Source organism: Larus michahellis, chromosome 2, assembly GCF_964199755.1.
Source record: "Larus michahellis chromosome 2, bLarMic1.1, whole genome shotgun sequence".
NCBI lineage: Eukaryota > Metazoa > Chordata > Aves > Charadriiformes > Laridae > Larus > Larus michahellis.
In genome coordinates, this window is record NC_133897.1 from 122,705,985 (window position 1) to 122,721,728 (window position 15,744).

General features: G+C 37.9%; 1 protein-coding gene across 4 annotated transcripts in view; it reads left to right on the plus strand.

Moving 5' to 3' along the window:
• ASXL3 (ASXL transcriptional regulator 3) overlaps positions 1-15,744 on the plus strand; it is a 136,903-nt gene that overhangs the window by 79,300 nt on the left and 41,859 nt on the right. For 2 of the 4 annotated variants that reach the window (XM_074576924.1, XM_074576920.1), the window contains 3 exons: positions 8,433-8,550; positions 9,471-9,590; positions 14,078-14,241. In XM_074576924.1, coding sequence (XP_074433025.1) covers positions 8,433-8,550; positions 9,471-9,590; positions 14,078-14,241 — 402 coding nt within the window. Of the gene's footprint in view, positions 1-448; positions 555-642; positions 1,021-8,432; positions 8,551-9,470; positions 9,591-14,077; positions 14,242-15,744 lie in introns of all 4 variants that reach the window. The other 2 variants (XM_074576922.1, XM_074576921.1) reach the window with 2 other exon arrangements.

A 15,744-nucleotide genomic window follows, 5' to 3' on the forward strand; every position in this document is an offset into this window, starting at 1 on the left:
AGAATGGTGAACAGTGTAATTTAGCCCTGATTTACCCAAATTCACAGGATAGTTTATCCAGATTTCTTCATTTGTTTGTTTTTTAAGGACACAGGTGTCCAAGTGCCTAGGTTGGCACTGAAGGTAGAATCCTGATCTCCCTTGTTGCTGGTGTGGTTTTGCTTTCCTGTCTTCAGCTCAGGCATACTGCTTGTCTTGCTTTGAGAGAAGAACAAGAGCAAACTCACCAGTCTTGCTCCCTCCACACGCATTCTGTTAGGACTTCTTTCCTTGACTACAGCCAGATGTAGGTTATCTTGAAGCATTTTTGCTCTCCGTAGAAAGTAAACCAGTATGAGTCTGTCTGTGGTGTCTGTCCTTTGACTCATTTGAGCAACTATTCACTCACATGTTCTGATACAACCCTGATACGTTTGCCTGCCCTCCTTTCCCTTCCTTGCCCCCACAGAAACAAAGGTGACAGAGGAGTTCATTATGACTATGTCCTTATCACTTAGAATTTGAGCACAGGGTGTCTTCCTGAAAGGCTCTGAAAATCCACTGTGAACTGAGAGGTATTTTTTGTACTGAATTCCTCAGTATAGAGAGTTTGCTGCAGTTTCTCAGGGTTTCTGTTAACCATTTTCCTATGTTTCATTTCAGATGCTACAAATTTACCAAGGCCACAGTTGGAGAATTCTGGCTCCCTAGCTGAAGCATTTGATCTGATGTCTGGCAACATAAGTGATGATTCTTGACAAATTTTCCTGTCAACAAATGGAAAACAAGGAAAACATGTTGCTTTTTGACTTCTAGAGAGACATGGGAAGGGACAGTGGAATTTACAAAATGCATTCAGGAAAATGGAAGTTCGAAGATGATAAACTAAACTGATTTTCTGATTGTCAAGACAAGTCTAGGGAAGAGGACAGAGAAACTATGGCAGGGAGACTGCATAATGGGGAAAAGAAGCTGCAAGAGCAAGAGTTCCAGCAGGAGCTCTTCAGGGAGTACATGCATTGCCCGAAGGCAGGCTGCACGGTATGTCCCTCTAAAGGTCCCTATGCATGGGCAGCAGGTACCAGCTGCTCAACAAGTGCTTTGGTAAGACGCAAGTTTATGGGACTTTCTTCTGGTCTTCAGCCCTTACCTGTGATGGAGAGAAAGGGACAGGAATCCACACAATCCCTGTATTCTTTTCGTACCATTTTTAATAACTAGCTCCCAGTTGCTGGGGCATTCTGCTTGTTTGTTTTTCCTCTGGGGTTGTTTGCATAGCATGCTTTTTTGCAGCTCTCCTGCATGTTTCTGTTTTAATAAATGTGTTTTCCAGAATTTCTTGCTCTGAGAAAAGAAGAATTTTAAAGCAACTTTAGAACAGTACCGTGTTGAGTTACCCCTCTACATCACTGTAGGACAGTGTCCCCCGCTTAAAACATATCCTGGTGTGAAAATTACCTTTGGTTAAATCTACCACTGCTATGTAGTGGAATGTTCCCAAATGCAGGTTGAAAGTGCGCTCTTTATTCTGTTCTGTAGATGCAGTGACTTGTCCCAAGTCTCAGACGATCAAGCTGATGATAGTGGCCTAGCTCTAAGCATTGTACTTGTCTGATTATGTTTTTCTTTAAGTTACCTGAGCAACTATTTAAGATGGATGGTTTGTTGCCACTGTATTAATGACAAATACCATCACTGGAGAAGAGAGTCCCATTTTGCTTGCTCTGTGCATAGCAGTCAAACTTTTCAAAGGATGTTACTTGATTTTTCCGTATAGTAGCAGTGGGTTTCTAAGTGAATATCGTCTTTTGGGCCTTATGAAGAGAACAGCTTTTGATTTGAATAGTTTATAACATGAAATGATACCCAGGTGAAAATGAATCATGCCTTGATTTTGAAGTGCATGCTAGAAATGGTTGGCCTTTTCCGGGAAGGACAGGAGTTGGAACAGCCCACAACTCTTCAGAGCTCTAGGAAGCCTCCTACAAAATGCTGACAGCAGTTATCTACAAATGCACTTCCAGGAGCTGTTGGGTAGGTCCCCAGAAGGCTGTGTGCTCAGGGTGTGTGGGCATGTGGCAGAACCAGGGATGAAACAGGATGTCTGGCAGAAAGGCATTACAGTGGAACTTCTTATGTTGCTGCAATATAAATTGGTGCACCTGTTTCTCTGAGAGGTAATATGAGAGGATTCTTTTATCTGGAGAACGGTAGTCTAGTCCTGAAGCCCCCAATGTATGCTTTGGACACTGTGCGGAGTATGTTTGCAAATTTGACTTAGTGGAAAAGGTTGGTTACTGTTTTAAGATTTTGTATTGTCATTGCTGTCTTTATTTTAGTTCATTTTTAAACTGCTTTCTACAAACTGTTTCCTTACCTATATGTGCTTTGTTGTGCCAAGAAACAGATTTCCCCATAAAGCACTTTTCAGTTGATAGATATTTTTGGTTTAATACTGCACAAGCAATTTTACAAAAAACCAACACTCTTCTCTTTGGAAAAGAGTGTCACTGAGTCGATGCATATGCCATCATCATTCCCATTCACATGCAAGTCAGAACAGACGTTGAACACATCACATGGTTTTTGTCCTTCTCTTGTTTCTGTGGTTGGGAAAATAACAAAAATGTTTACTTCGCAGTCTATCATGATCTGCAGCAACCGTAGCACACCTATAGAAGAGAGTGCTGGCTTGCAGTGTACATACACGCACATAGATACACACGTTCTCTCTGTCTCTGCATCTTGAATGTCCAAGTACTTTAACTTTTTTTTTATATACGGATAAGTGTTCAGTTGTTAATGTATACTGCAGTTGTACAGAAAGACCTTGACTGCTACTGGGAGCTAAAGAACAAATACGCAGTAAGAAATTATTTTTGTTCCACATATGGATATAAGTGTCACAGGGTAGGAGGATGACATGGGACAGGAACAGATGCTTATTTGAGAAGTTACTAGCAGAGTTTGAAAATAAACCTTACATCTCCAAACTTCCAGCCTGGTGTTCCACCACTACTCTTCATCTCCAAATGATCGGTTGTGTACACTTGGCACCAATACTGTTATGTTTGGTGTACAAGTCTGGTTGGAAGTAAATTACTTTGCTCTGTGCTTTGGAAATGGCACCTTGTACTTTGTAGCTGTTTCCATAAGACGTCTTTATTATTGTTTTAATGTTACGTTTGCAGGCTTATAACTGAGTACTTTTAATGTATGGTTAGTATAACAATTAGTAGCATCTTAAAAACAATAATCCGTTTGTTCTTCATGACTTGTGGTGCTTACTGTTTTATTTTAACTGCTCTGTGTGTCCGTGAAACAGGTTGCCACTGAGAAATTTTAGTTTAGTAGAGACATGGGAATTAAAAGCTGTCTTAATTTTACTAACAAAATGAGGGTGAGAGAGAGGATGAAGACTGAATTTTATGGTTGTCTTAAGTGAATCAGTGATAAACTATGAATCTGTTTCATCTTTGCCAATTTGGGATCCATGACCATGATGTAGAGTAGTTATTTATTTTGTGCGATAGATTTTTCTCCATGTATCACAGCTCGTGTTTTTCACATGGCAGAACGGAAGAATTCCGTAGCTTTACATTTCTGATCCATAATGTGTGAAATTTCAAAGGTTATGTTTCATGATATGAGTTTCAGAATGTAGACTTGACATTTATGGAACAAATAGAAATCTGGGATGATGTTGCTTAGTGCAGCCAAGTGTTACATATCTTTGTTGTTAATAACTTAATTTCTAACATTCTCAGCATGTCATGCATTTAAGCTCAAATGAAAGTGGTTTTCTGCATTAATGGTTTATCTGTATGCTGCATTTGTTCATTCTGAGTTGAAAAGATGTGGGAAAGAAAAATAATAAAAAAATATCCTGAGCAGCAGTAAAATCAGAGCACAGAGCTTGACATTTTGCTTCTGGTGCTCTTCTGGGGATGTATTTTTCCCCTGTCCCCAGTTACCTTTTAGTTCATATTGTTTCCTCTCATTCCTACTTCAAAGATGACTTTATTAGTTTTTACTGAAGAGAGTCGACCATTTTGTCATATGAGTGAAGTCTTTCCTGTGTTAAGATCAACTGAATATGAAATTATGATTCTAAAGAACAGATAATGACATTCATGAAACCTCCAACACATTGCTACACTCTGGCAGGGGCATAAACTCCCCGAAAAAGAGAAGGAGGCTTGCTCTTGTCACCCCTGTATAAAGAACTGCTGGGAATTATATCACTGTTAATTGCATGGTGTTTTTCTTTTGCCATCTATCTTCAGAGTTTGTGTTTCTTAATACTCATCTTTTTATGTTATTTTGAGTTCTTTTGATAAAAATGGATTGATAGGTTACTTAAAGATTTTGGCAATAAAAATAATTGAATTAAACAAATTAATTATTCCAAGCCCTGTATAATGTCCGTGGCAGTGTTATTCAACAGATGGTCACAGGTTCATTTTTATGAATGGGAATATTGGGAATTCTCCATACTCATTATGTGCAAGAGATTCACAGATGTCCTTTGCAAATCTGCTTGTGAAAGGCTGGATGTAAGTACTATATTTTGGTGGTGATTTTAAGAGAGCTTTTAATGTTTAACTTGTATACCACATGACCTTTCATTTTCTTTCTCTCCTTTTTTATTTATGTGCTGTACAAATAGGATGGTAGTAATGTTTTACAGAATACTTCAACAGTGATCAGTTCTAGAAATTTACAACTCGCAGCTTTTTTAACTCAAACATTTAGCACAAAATGATCGAATACATTTGAAATGTAAACACGGAGTCTTGTTAAAGAAAAATATACTTTATGTAAGCTATTATATGTGCTATATGTGTTTCTCTCACTTTCCATAGTAAAACTGACACCTTATCATTTGGTAGAATCATCTGCTCTTTCTTGCAGATCTGTGGGCAGCCCAGCTAGGAGGTTACATATCTCTAAATATGGATGAGATACAAAAGGCTGTGTTGGTAAAAGATGCTGATGTAGTTTGTGTGTTAGTTACTGTTACTGTATCCACAGTGAGATCTGGAACCATTTTTCTTTGAAATCAGTTATAAAATTTCTCATTTTCTTTAGTGCTAGTTACAAATTTGACTCAGCTACTTTGTGTTTATTCCCTTCACCAGAAGAGCCAAAACTAGAGATTTATTTGGTCGTGGTGACTAGGAAAGCACTAAATTAGCTTGGTGCACTAAAGGCTCAATATAGCAAAGCGTTTGGTGTATGTTTCACTTTGAGTAATCCCATTGACTTCCCAGCTAAGTAGAATTAATCTTGGGATACGAGATTCTTGTCTTAGCCCACAGTAGTCTTGTATCCTAAAATTAATATCCCTCAGGCTAAGTGTAGAGGAGTTATATATTCGTTCTCAGCAGAGACTTCACAGAGTGTCCTTGGTTTATACTTAACTCCTTCTGGTGTTTGGCTTTACTAGTAACTAGGCATCAGTCGGCGTCTCCCTCTGCTGGATTGTTCCTAGGGTTGTCTTGCAAAGACTTGTCTATTCAAAATCTCAGACCCTGCAGCTTTAAATTCAAGGGTGAATTTAACGCAAAATTGTTATGATTAGCTGGGAATAATATGTCCCACTAAACAGGATGACTGGGCAAAATCTTAGCCATCTCTTTACCCTGTAAATCAAATGTTAGATTATTTACTTGATACTTTTGGACCCTCCTCATCTGCCTCATAGCTTTCCTTTGGCAAATGAAAAGATAGAGAGGCGTAGGGAAGATTATTTGTCTATTCTCTGTGCACAGCGTAATTCATTGGCACTTTGTGTTAAAACTTTGAACTTAGATTTTGATGTCTGCATGGTTTTAATTATTTTTTTATATCCTACAAGCTGAATTTCAGGTGTCCACGTGTGTAGCTTTACTGCCAGCTTGAGTCATCCTGTACAGACTGATTTCCAAATTTAACTATGAGCCCTGCGTGGTAATCATTTGTGTTGTGAAATCAGAGATGGGGGAGGGACTGGCAGTGAAACAATGAACGTTAGGGAAAACGCAAATGTGTGTCAAAGGGAAGTGGTGTCTTTAAGGTTTGCGCTTGATCCTCACGTGTTGAGGTTCTTAGCCTGTAACTCAGAAGTGGGCTATGCCTCAAAGTGAATAGTTCTGGTAGCAGCGTTTGCCTGCTTCCAGCTGTGTTCCCTGTTCTTGTGGCTCTGAGTGTCTGGGTAGCGCTGGGATGAGCCGTGCTGTCTTGCATTAGTGCTCCGTGAGCATGGGGTGGCCCGTGCTTCTTGGAAGTGCCAGATCAGTTGCATGAACGTGTGCTTAAGGTCCGCAAGTGGCCTTCCTGTAACACGAAAGAAGGTAAGTGGTGCGCCTGACAAAGATTGAGTACCGCTGCCCTTGCCCCAGCAGCGCATGTGTCACCTAAGGTGTACAAACTCTACTGCCTGTCATTGATTGTGGATACATTGCTGCTTACTTTCTCTCATTCGTGGGAGTTGAGTCTAAAGCATTGAAAATCAACTGTGAGGCTTTACAAAGAATCTACCTTTGTCACAGTGGCTGTATGAATCATTAAAATGGTATTTCCTTATGGATGCTGGCAAAAAGGCTATGGTCCCTGGTAGAGGTGGGAATTGTCTTGAAAGGTGAGGAGGAGACTGGGGGAGAACATGGGGCATCATTTGTGTTCTTACTCTAGTGTGTAGGGAGGATGACACTGAGGATGGATATTTCTTCTCTTTGCTCTTCATAAGGCAAATCACACTGGGGGGCACAACACCATAAAGTTTGGGTTGTGGATCTATTGGTATGCTGTCAGCACAGAAGTTGGCTGTCTTTTAAGTTAACTTTTAGTGGACTACTTGTTACTGTCTCAGTGGTATTACTATTAAATAAGGATCACCTGGTTTGACGCTTGGCTTGGCAGGACTGTGCACTGAGGGTCGTTTTTGGAATTTTGTGGAATTTTTGAGAAATGTTAACATTTTTGAATTTTCCATCCACAAGTGTGGCTGTTCTTGCTCAATACCAGTATGAATTTTCTGTCTCAAAAATGTCTGAATTATATGCTGTTCCTCATGGCGTTCTGCTTGCTTCTTTGGTTCAGTGCAGATCTGACCAGCTTCTTCTCTTTGTTTGATTTCAAGTGTTCTTTCGCTTTTTATTGTACAGTGCTTATGTGTCTTTTAAGAAGTGTACTATAAAAGGGGTTAATCAATGAAATAGCTTTTGTGTGTCTTGGTGTATCTTATGTTGTATAGTGTGTTATTTAGAGGAGTGGAGTGATATCGATTTCTTTTTTTTCAGAGGTTTTTTTTTTATTTATTTAGCTATGTGAACGTTTTGGAAAGATATTACAGATTAATTGAAGTTACAGACTTAAACCTTATAAGGCATCGGTCATTCTTGCTCATAAACCTACAGGGATAATTCATATCAAATATGTTCCTTGTTGATATAGTATTACTTTAATAAATCCTCCCCAAGATCATAAAACAAATCACAATTATAAAAAGAGAGTGCACAGTAAGATCGGAGTAAAATAGACAGGAGGATAGGAGAGATCTGTATTAAGCCCAGCCCATTCTGATTAATTCCAGAATTTTAATGCTTGCAAATATATTAATTGGCAAGTATTCATATTTGTATGTTGTAAGATCTTTTGAATCAGATATCATTTTCCATATAAAACAGTCTGGCAGGTATTTGCTATTTCTAATCTTTAAATATTTTGTATGACATTATCAACCCTGTATTCAATCCATTTATGAAACACAAAGCACTCCCATTTGTAGAGATTTATTCTTGTATCATTTTTCCCCAGATTTGCCAGAACACCATCACGTTCGTGTTCTGAAGGTTAATGCCCAAAGTCAAGCAGACAGTAGCCAAGTGCTGCAAGGTTTCCAAGATTAGGACTGATTCCCTTCACAAAAATAAATGATTCCTGCCATGTTCAGTGATTTTGTGCAGCACTACTCACGGCTGAGTGAGTGCATCAATACTGTAGTCCTTACATGCTGTACATACTGATGACACTCTGTGTTAACTTGATTGACTGAGCAGTATACTGGAGAGGATGCACCTGCGAGAGATGTGCAGACATATATATTTTTATTCTGGTTTTGAAACATTTATTTTACATTTTTTTTACTTGGAAGTCTTAGTTTCACATTCCATGGGTTATCATGTTGTGCTGTTAAGGTAGAGCAAACAGTTACGTGCTTCTTTGTTGTCAAAACTGTATTGGAAAATGATCTAAGGTGCATCTTCTTTCTCCTTATAACCACAAGCCTGATTTTATATTTTAAAGGAAAATGACATAAAGGGGACGAGTGTGAAGTCTGGCAAGTCAGTAGCTATGTAAATTATGCTTATTTTAAGAGATTCGATTTAATGGTAGAGAAATGTCTCGTGTAATTCACTTATAAGCATTATTTTTTGTTACATTTTTATGTTTTGTTATCATTTTTGTAGGCTTTAAGACAACAGCAGAAAAGAAGAAATGGAGTCTCAATGATGGTAAACAAGACTGTTCCTCGTGTTGTTTTGACACCATTAAAGGTGTCTGATGAGCAGTCGGATTCACCTTCAGGTAAATAGCTAAAGGACCGTTTGCAAGATCAGCTCTAGTCACAGAGCCTTCCTCTGAATCAGCGGTGTAGCATACAGAATTTGGAGCTGCTGAAATAATATTTCCACTTGGTGGCTTTGTTTAATGTCTTTATTTCCTTATCAAATCTGATGTCTCAAGGATGGAGATTTTTCTTTAGTAAAGAACTGAAGGCACCCAGTGAAATGACAGTTGGTAATAGCAGCAGCTTTAAAGGAATGCAAAGTAACATTTTGTTTGGCTCTGGAACTCTAATGGGGGACCACATGCTGGTATTCAGTGCCATAAAAAGGGGGAGGCGGGGGGGGAAAGGCAAGCTTCTCTGTGAATGTGAATTTGTGTCTTGATTCTGCATTGCAATACTCGGATCCTTTTGTTACCTTTTCTTCTTCTGGTACTATGCTTATCACTGCAGCATAACCTTGACCTTTAGTTCTGGTGGTTACGTTGCTTCATTTTAAGAGATTTCTATGTCTATGTTTAACACAAATTGACAATTCTATTTCCAGGCATATCTCTTCTATAAATGTTTCTTCACAAATGTTTTTTCACCTTTAGATTGCTTTACTGCCCCATAACTTGAGGTTAAAATATTTTTAAAGATATCTCGTGGGCATTATAGGAAAATGTTATTTTTATTAGATCAGTGAACATTTTTACTGACTGCATTGTTCAGTAAACTTTAGGTTTCAGCACTTAATTGATTTATTGAGCTTTTACTTCCATTTCCTCTGATGATGAGGAATCGTATTGTGACCAGAAAGGTGTATTGCCTTTCAGCAAGTAGCTGCCAAATTTTTTTAAATCCTGTTATTCTTTTGTTTGCAGTGTAGGGGGTGCTGGGGGGATTGTTGCTACAAGTGCATCAGTATCATGTTTGGGGGGTTTTATTTTTTCCTAAGGATCTGAATCTAAAAATGGTGAAGCAGATGGTTCTGATAAAGAGATGAAACATGGGCAAAAGTCTCCAACTGGAAAACAAACAAGCCAGCACTTAAAAAGGTTAAAAAAATCTGGTTTAGGTGAGTAGGAGTAAAATAAATATCGTACTTGTTAATGTAATACTGATATTTTTCTGAACTCTGTCTTCTCTTTAATAGTTTTATTTTTCTGGTTTATCTAACCGTTTTTCAAACTCAGCAGCTGACCCTTTCTCAAGAAGGCATCTTTCTTTCTGGCTACCTGGAAAATCCATGGGCGTTTTTTTCCCCCCAGAATGGTTTTCTGTAGTTGCTTTTTAAAGTTTGACAGACCTAAGCAACGGCAGGCAGAGAGGTCATTTAGGAATTACCTTGTGATTACTGCATTATGATTTTGGTGGGGATGGGGGCGAGGTGTAGCAAGAAATATTCTTTCTTCCTGGGAAATTTGCTTGCAGTCTAATATGCATTTATTCCCAAAGATAATAGCATATATGCTTACGTACCTGCCCTATTAGAAGTTAACCTTCTTTTCTTCATTTTCATTGTTGCATGTCTTACAGAGATTTGGCATATCATTTTTGATTGATTCTCTTTCTTTGGTTGCTTTGTTTCTTCAGTTGGATCCTTAATTATTTTGAAGCTACATCTCTTGAGGTGGTAGATACAGTTTCTGGTTTTATTTTCTGTGTTTTTTAGCAGGATTCATGGATGATGATCAGTAATTAATGAAGAACTTTCTCTGAAGAGATGCTAGGAGTAAATTCTCAGTAGCTCCATGTGATAGGCAGATTTTCCTCCTCTGCATGAAATATAATTGGAAATGTTCCCTAAGGAGCAGAAAATGTAGTGTTCACTAAGCTTCTTGTCTCGACTAAAGTAAAGTAGAATAATTACATAACTGTTTCTTTATCTTTACAATGGACTTTTTGCATTCAGCACACTGCTGAATCATTTAGAAAAGTATTTTTCAACGTGGCCATATTGGAAAAGTTAGCAAACAAGTTTTTGTGGTGGCTGGATCACCCTAAAAATTATTGAATGTCTGTTTTTGTGAGGATAAGATTGTTCTTCTTTATTAGTTGATTCAGCCTAGTCCTGTTTTTCTATATAACCATTCTGTAAAACAGCTTGAAGGTACTTTACTTCCTAAATATCATAGGTTGGTTGTTAAGTCTGCTATTGACAGTTTCTGGTGAACTGTTTCATGCAAGCCTTATTGTATCACAGCCTCCCATGAAAGTGTACTTTGGTTTCATACATGATCCTTCTGCAGATTAGTCATCAGTCTCAGATGAATAGCTAATTCTCTGTGTTGATCAAATGGCGTTATTCAAAACCGAAAATACTTCTTCAGTAGCAGAACTTTTGCTGTGCAGAGATACATTCAATTTTAGGTTATTTCCTGTAAGTTTTCTCTACATTTAAGGCTGAGATATATAATTTGATGTATACACTCCTCCCCATCCCCAGATATTTCATCAGTTGTTGGCCAACGATAACAAATGTAGAGTGAATTAATTAGATTTTTTGTGGTCTTCAGAAAAAGTCCTCAGGCCTCCTGGGAACACCACACTTGGAATACGGGGACCTGTGTTTAAGGTTTAAGGGTTTCTGTTCTTGTACCTGCTGCAATGTTTCTCTTATGACATAATATTTCTTCGGACACTAATAGAACACTTGTTGAGCATCTCTGAGAATAGGTCCAGTGTCCTATTTAGTGCACGATTCAGTTCCAGGTGTTGTTTGATTTTTTGAAACTCTGCTGATCTGCCCAACATTCAGTGCACGTTGTGTTTGGTAGACTTGCTGAGCTCCCATTAAATGTGATGAATTTTCCCATTTTAGTTAACTTATTCTGCCAACTATGTGATTTTGTCCTTTTCCTATTTTGATTTTTATACTTTGATGTAGAACCATGGTGCTCCCATCCTTTTCATAGTTAATTCTCTGTGTTGGAGACTAATCTCTTCATTTCCAAGGTTGTAAGCTTGAGTTTCTCTCTCATCTTCCAGGTTCTATTTCTGATCTGGGCAGTGATCCCCACAAACTCTGGTAACAACCATAGAAGGATTCAAAATGTCTTTCTCTGTAGAAGGCAATATAAAAAAAACATTAGCATATATTTTGTCATAAAATCCTCTCAGAGTTACAATTAGCTATTCAGTAGTGGCATACTCTTGTCGCATTGCACAGAACAACTACGTTCCATGCTGCTCCCAAATACTTCCCTACATCTGCTTACAAACTTGAGACCTGCACTAAAGGTCCTAAATTAACCATAGGAAAGGTGCAGGAGAGAAAATTTGTTATCCTTCTGAACAGATTTTGGTTTTTTTAAGTATGACTATGCTGGGTGTCTACAGTGAGCTACTGGCCTATCATCCTAGGAACAATACACATATTTTTTCCACAAGTTGATAAAGGCTCCATAGTAGCCTGTAAGCAGTAGCAGGTCAAACAAATCAGAAAATATATGACCCAGACACACAGAATTAGATTTGACTTTCTGATAGTGTCTTGGGCTTTTCACAGTATTGAAATGCCTGTCACTGACTTTGCAGTCATATATATTTTGTTTTAATTTGGATCATCTGTATGTGTATGTCTTTCCATAGGGTATGAAGCATTAGCTGGGGAAAATGTTACTCCAATATGGAGTCACTTAGAACACGGAGATGTATATTCCGTATTGATTAAAGAAAGGAGTATACATACAGGCATTAAAATCAGATACATCCTGCTACTTGTGTTACACTTAGGGACTGTGTTCTTTTTGCATTTATTTTTAGTGGGTGGAACAGATGGCGAGGGCAGTTTATTGTGATGCATTCGTGAAAATGAACACTTCTTCCATACAATTGTCCTTTATAACAGGGCATTCATTTGTTTGTAGTGGAGCCTTTGCTGTACGAAAATACAGTATGTTGGAAATATGTGTTGGAAAAGGTTAACTTGTGCTGAGTGCAAAGTGATCCTTGTCTCATTCAGTTAGTATTATCTGCTGAAAAGTAAAAGGAAATTGCAAGACTGTTTGTGGCTGAAGGGGAGCTTGCAGAATTTACAGATCTGCTGCTGTTTCATTTGTACGTTTTGTGGGTCATGTTGTAGCCTTTCAGGGGCGAACACTATAGGCCTTCCAAGAAATCTAAAGCATGATTGCATTATTTTGATTAATGTTACTGTTAAGTAGTTAGTAGCCCATTTGTAAAATATATTTCTTCTTCTTAAGATGCCAGTTGTAATCCTTGCTGAGAGGTCCTATGTGAATGCCAAATACCATCATTGCTCATAGCAATGGAATATTATTTTCACTTGCTGGTTTGGAGATTCTGCAGGAGTTTGTGTATGATTTAAATAAGACCCTTTTTGTAGCATCTTTGAAATATTTGAAAGTACAACAGACCAAAATCTGGAGGAGTTTCCTGGGAGGGGTTAGAGGCTTTTGAGTTTTTCTAGCCACTTGGATGCCCCACTTCTTCCATTTCCATTTTGAGTGTCATAATATGTTAAGACTGAGAGAAAAAAAAGGATTGCAGCAGTATGTATATACCCTGAAGCAGGTAGCAATAATTGCTCTTTAAGGAACTTTGAAAGGTATCTTTTAAATATTATCCTAGAAATAATAAAACAAGACCAGATGGGACCTCCAGTGGTCATATAATTTGTTGGTCAGTCAGAGAGCAAAATCAGATATACACCTGTCATTCCTGACAGGTATTTGTCTAACATACTTTTAAAGATTTCCACTGATGGAGAGTGTAATGCCTCCCGATGGATCTAATTCAGTGTCTCCTTGTCCTTGGTGGCTGAAAGCTCTCTTTTCCCAGTATCTTAACAGAAATGTTTCTTACTGTGCAAGACTTTAAGCTCATTACCTTTGCTTTCTACTGTGGACAGTAAGAAGTATTTCCCCTTCCCTCTGCTGAGTCTTTATCTTACTCATTTCCAGGTTTGTATTTTTTTCCTCACAGACCCTGTTTTCTAAACCTCTGATAATTCCTGCTGCTGCCTTCTGTGTGTTGATCATTTTAGATCAGAGGTTCTTATGAAAATTCTGAAAAATGCATGTTTTTAGACACTAAGTTAACACATTAAATATTCTCATCCCTATGATCACTCTCTGCTCACAGGTAGTTTTTAGCAGGTGCTATGGAACAAGTTACGTAGGCCATAGTACGCTGCAGATGCAGAGCACAGGGAAAGAGAAGCAGTCCATAATGATTGGTTCATATCAGCCTTGTCAAGCAGCCTTTTGCTTGGAAGTATATGCTTATAATTATGTTGATGACATAATAGGAAAATCTTCTGCTGTTGCTGAGTTGAGTTGGTCTCTTGAGCTGGAAGTAAGAATATGTCAGCTGTGATGTTAACTGGATCATGGATCCTGTCAGAGCTCTAGAGACAAATACAGGAAATATAAAAGAAGCCACTAAGACACCTAGAAAAGTCTGTGTTAGCCTTCTCAGAGTACCATTTCTCTGGAGCCTACTGTATTATACAATAAAAGCTAAAAACTTAAAAGAAGAATTGTTCTTACTCTCTTCCTTTGTTTATGTTTAAAGTTATTTCTTGTTTATTTACTCCAGGACATTTGAAATGGACCAAAGCTGAGGATATTGACATAGAAACACCAGGATCTATTCTAGTGAACACTAACCTGAGGGCTTTAATAAATAAACACACCTTTGCTTCTTTACCTCAGCATTTTCAACAATACCTCCTGCTTTTGCTTCCAGAAGTAGACAGGCAGGTAAGTAGCATCATGCAATATTTCTTTCTTTAATGGGACTTTTTTAACAGTGTGTTTCCATAGGCTGATTTGATTGACTAGGAGTTGTTCCAGGAAAGAAGAGGAAAATTTCCATACTTTCTTAGGTAAAACTGTTAGATGTAGAATAACTGTAAAGTTTATCTAAGTGTCAACCAGCTCCTGCTTCCTTTCTTTGTGAAAACTGTGTAGCTCCCTGGTTTGTCTAAGTGGAAACTGGCCAGCGAATCTTCTGAAGTTGCCAAATCTCTTAATTAGTTTTTCTACCTATGGTGTTGAAGATAAACTCATCCTCAAGACTTTATTTACGTTGAATCTCTTTTCATGTGTGATCTTCGTGGGCACTCTGCCAGCAACGTTTAGGTCAATATTAGTTCTGTTAGTTTTTTCTCCTCCTTGCCTTTTATGCATGCCTATGTATGCATCTGCTCAGCTCCAGTGCAGAATCTGTTCATTCACACCTTTTGTAAGAAATTTCTTGTTCAGAGCTCACAGCCATAGCTTCATACAGGTTATTAATCAGTTCTGTTGAGTAGAATGATTTGGGAAGTAACAGGGTGGAAATAAAAGTTCAATTTCATGTTGTTTCCTACAATGTTTGGTCCTTCCTGCACTTGTTAGCCAGATTGCAGGCGTCTTAGAGCGAGAAAAATATCTTCCCAGCATGTCTAGCAGTTAGAATAGTAAAGAGAGCCCAAAACAATTTCATTTATGCACTTGCCTCACTTCCAAATTTAAACAGTCTTAGCAATTTCAATAGGGAATACTCACGTACTTAATTTAGACACATTAACTTACCCAAATAGGGCATTATATTTTTTGCATATGCTCAGTATCCCTCTTTTTTGTAATATCTAGAGAATGCAGGTCATTTAAATGACTGATTAAAACCTGTATCTTAAATCAGTGTGTTAAACGCCATAGTATCATTTCTTAAACTGTTAGTATTTAGTGTCTACTACATTAGCACAGGGGAAAGCAGTGCAATATGAGACAAAAAGAGAAAGAAAAATTATATTGATGAACAGTTACTCAGCATCTTGTTAAATTAGGTACTATATGTTGTGGACTAAAATTATGCGCTTTGATAATGGAATATTTGAAAAAAGAACATTAAAAACCAGAGCCATAGGAGACGCAATGTAAATGTATTTATTCTCAAGCTCCCACAAGGCAGTCAAAGTCAGTATTGACAAATTTTAAAAGAACCTTTTTCCCTGCTGTAAAACAGATTTTAACTTAGTGCCCAGCAAATATTTTCCTGATGATAGTTTTGGTTTGCTAGTTAATTTACCAGAAGAGATAAAAAAATCTGCTGGGTAAAATCATGTTTTCTCTCCATCCATCAAAGATCCCAGTGTTCATGAATTACATTTCAAGTACAGGGGCCTTATTTGGAAGTTTCTTGCTTTAAAATTTATTTTTAAAAATGGAGGCTATAGAACTGACAAGCCATTTACCTTCTTATCGGTGTTCCTACAGCAG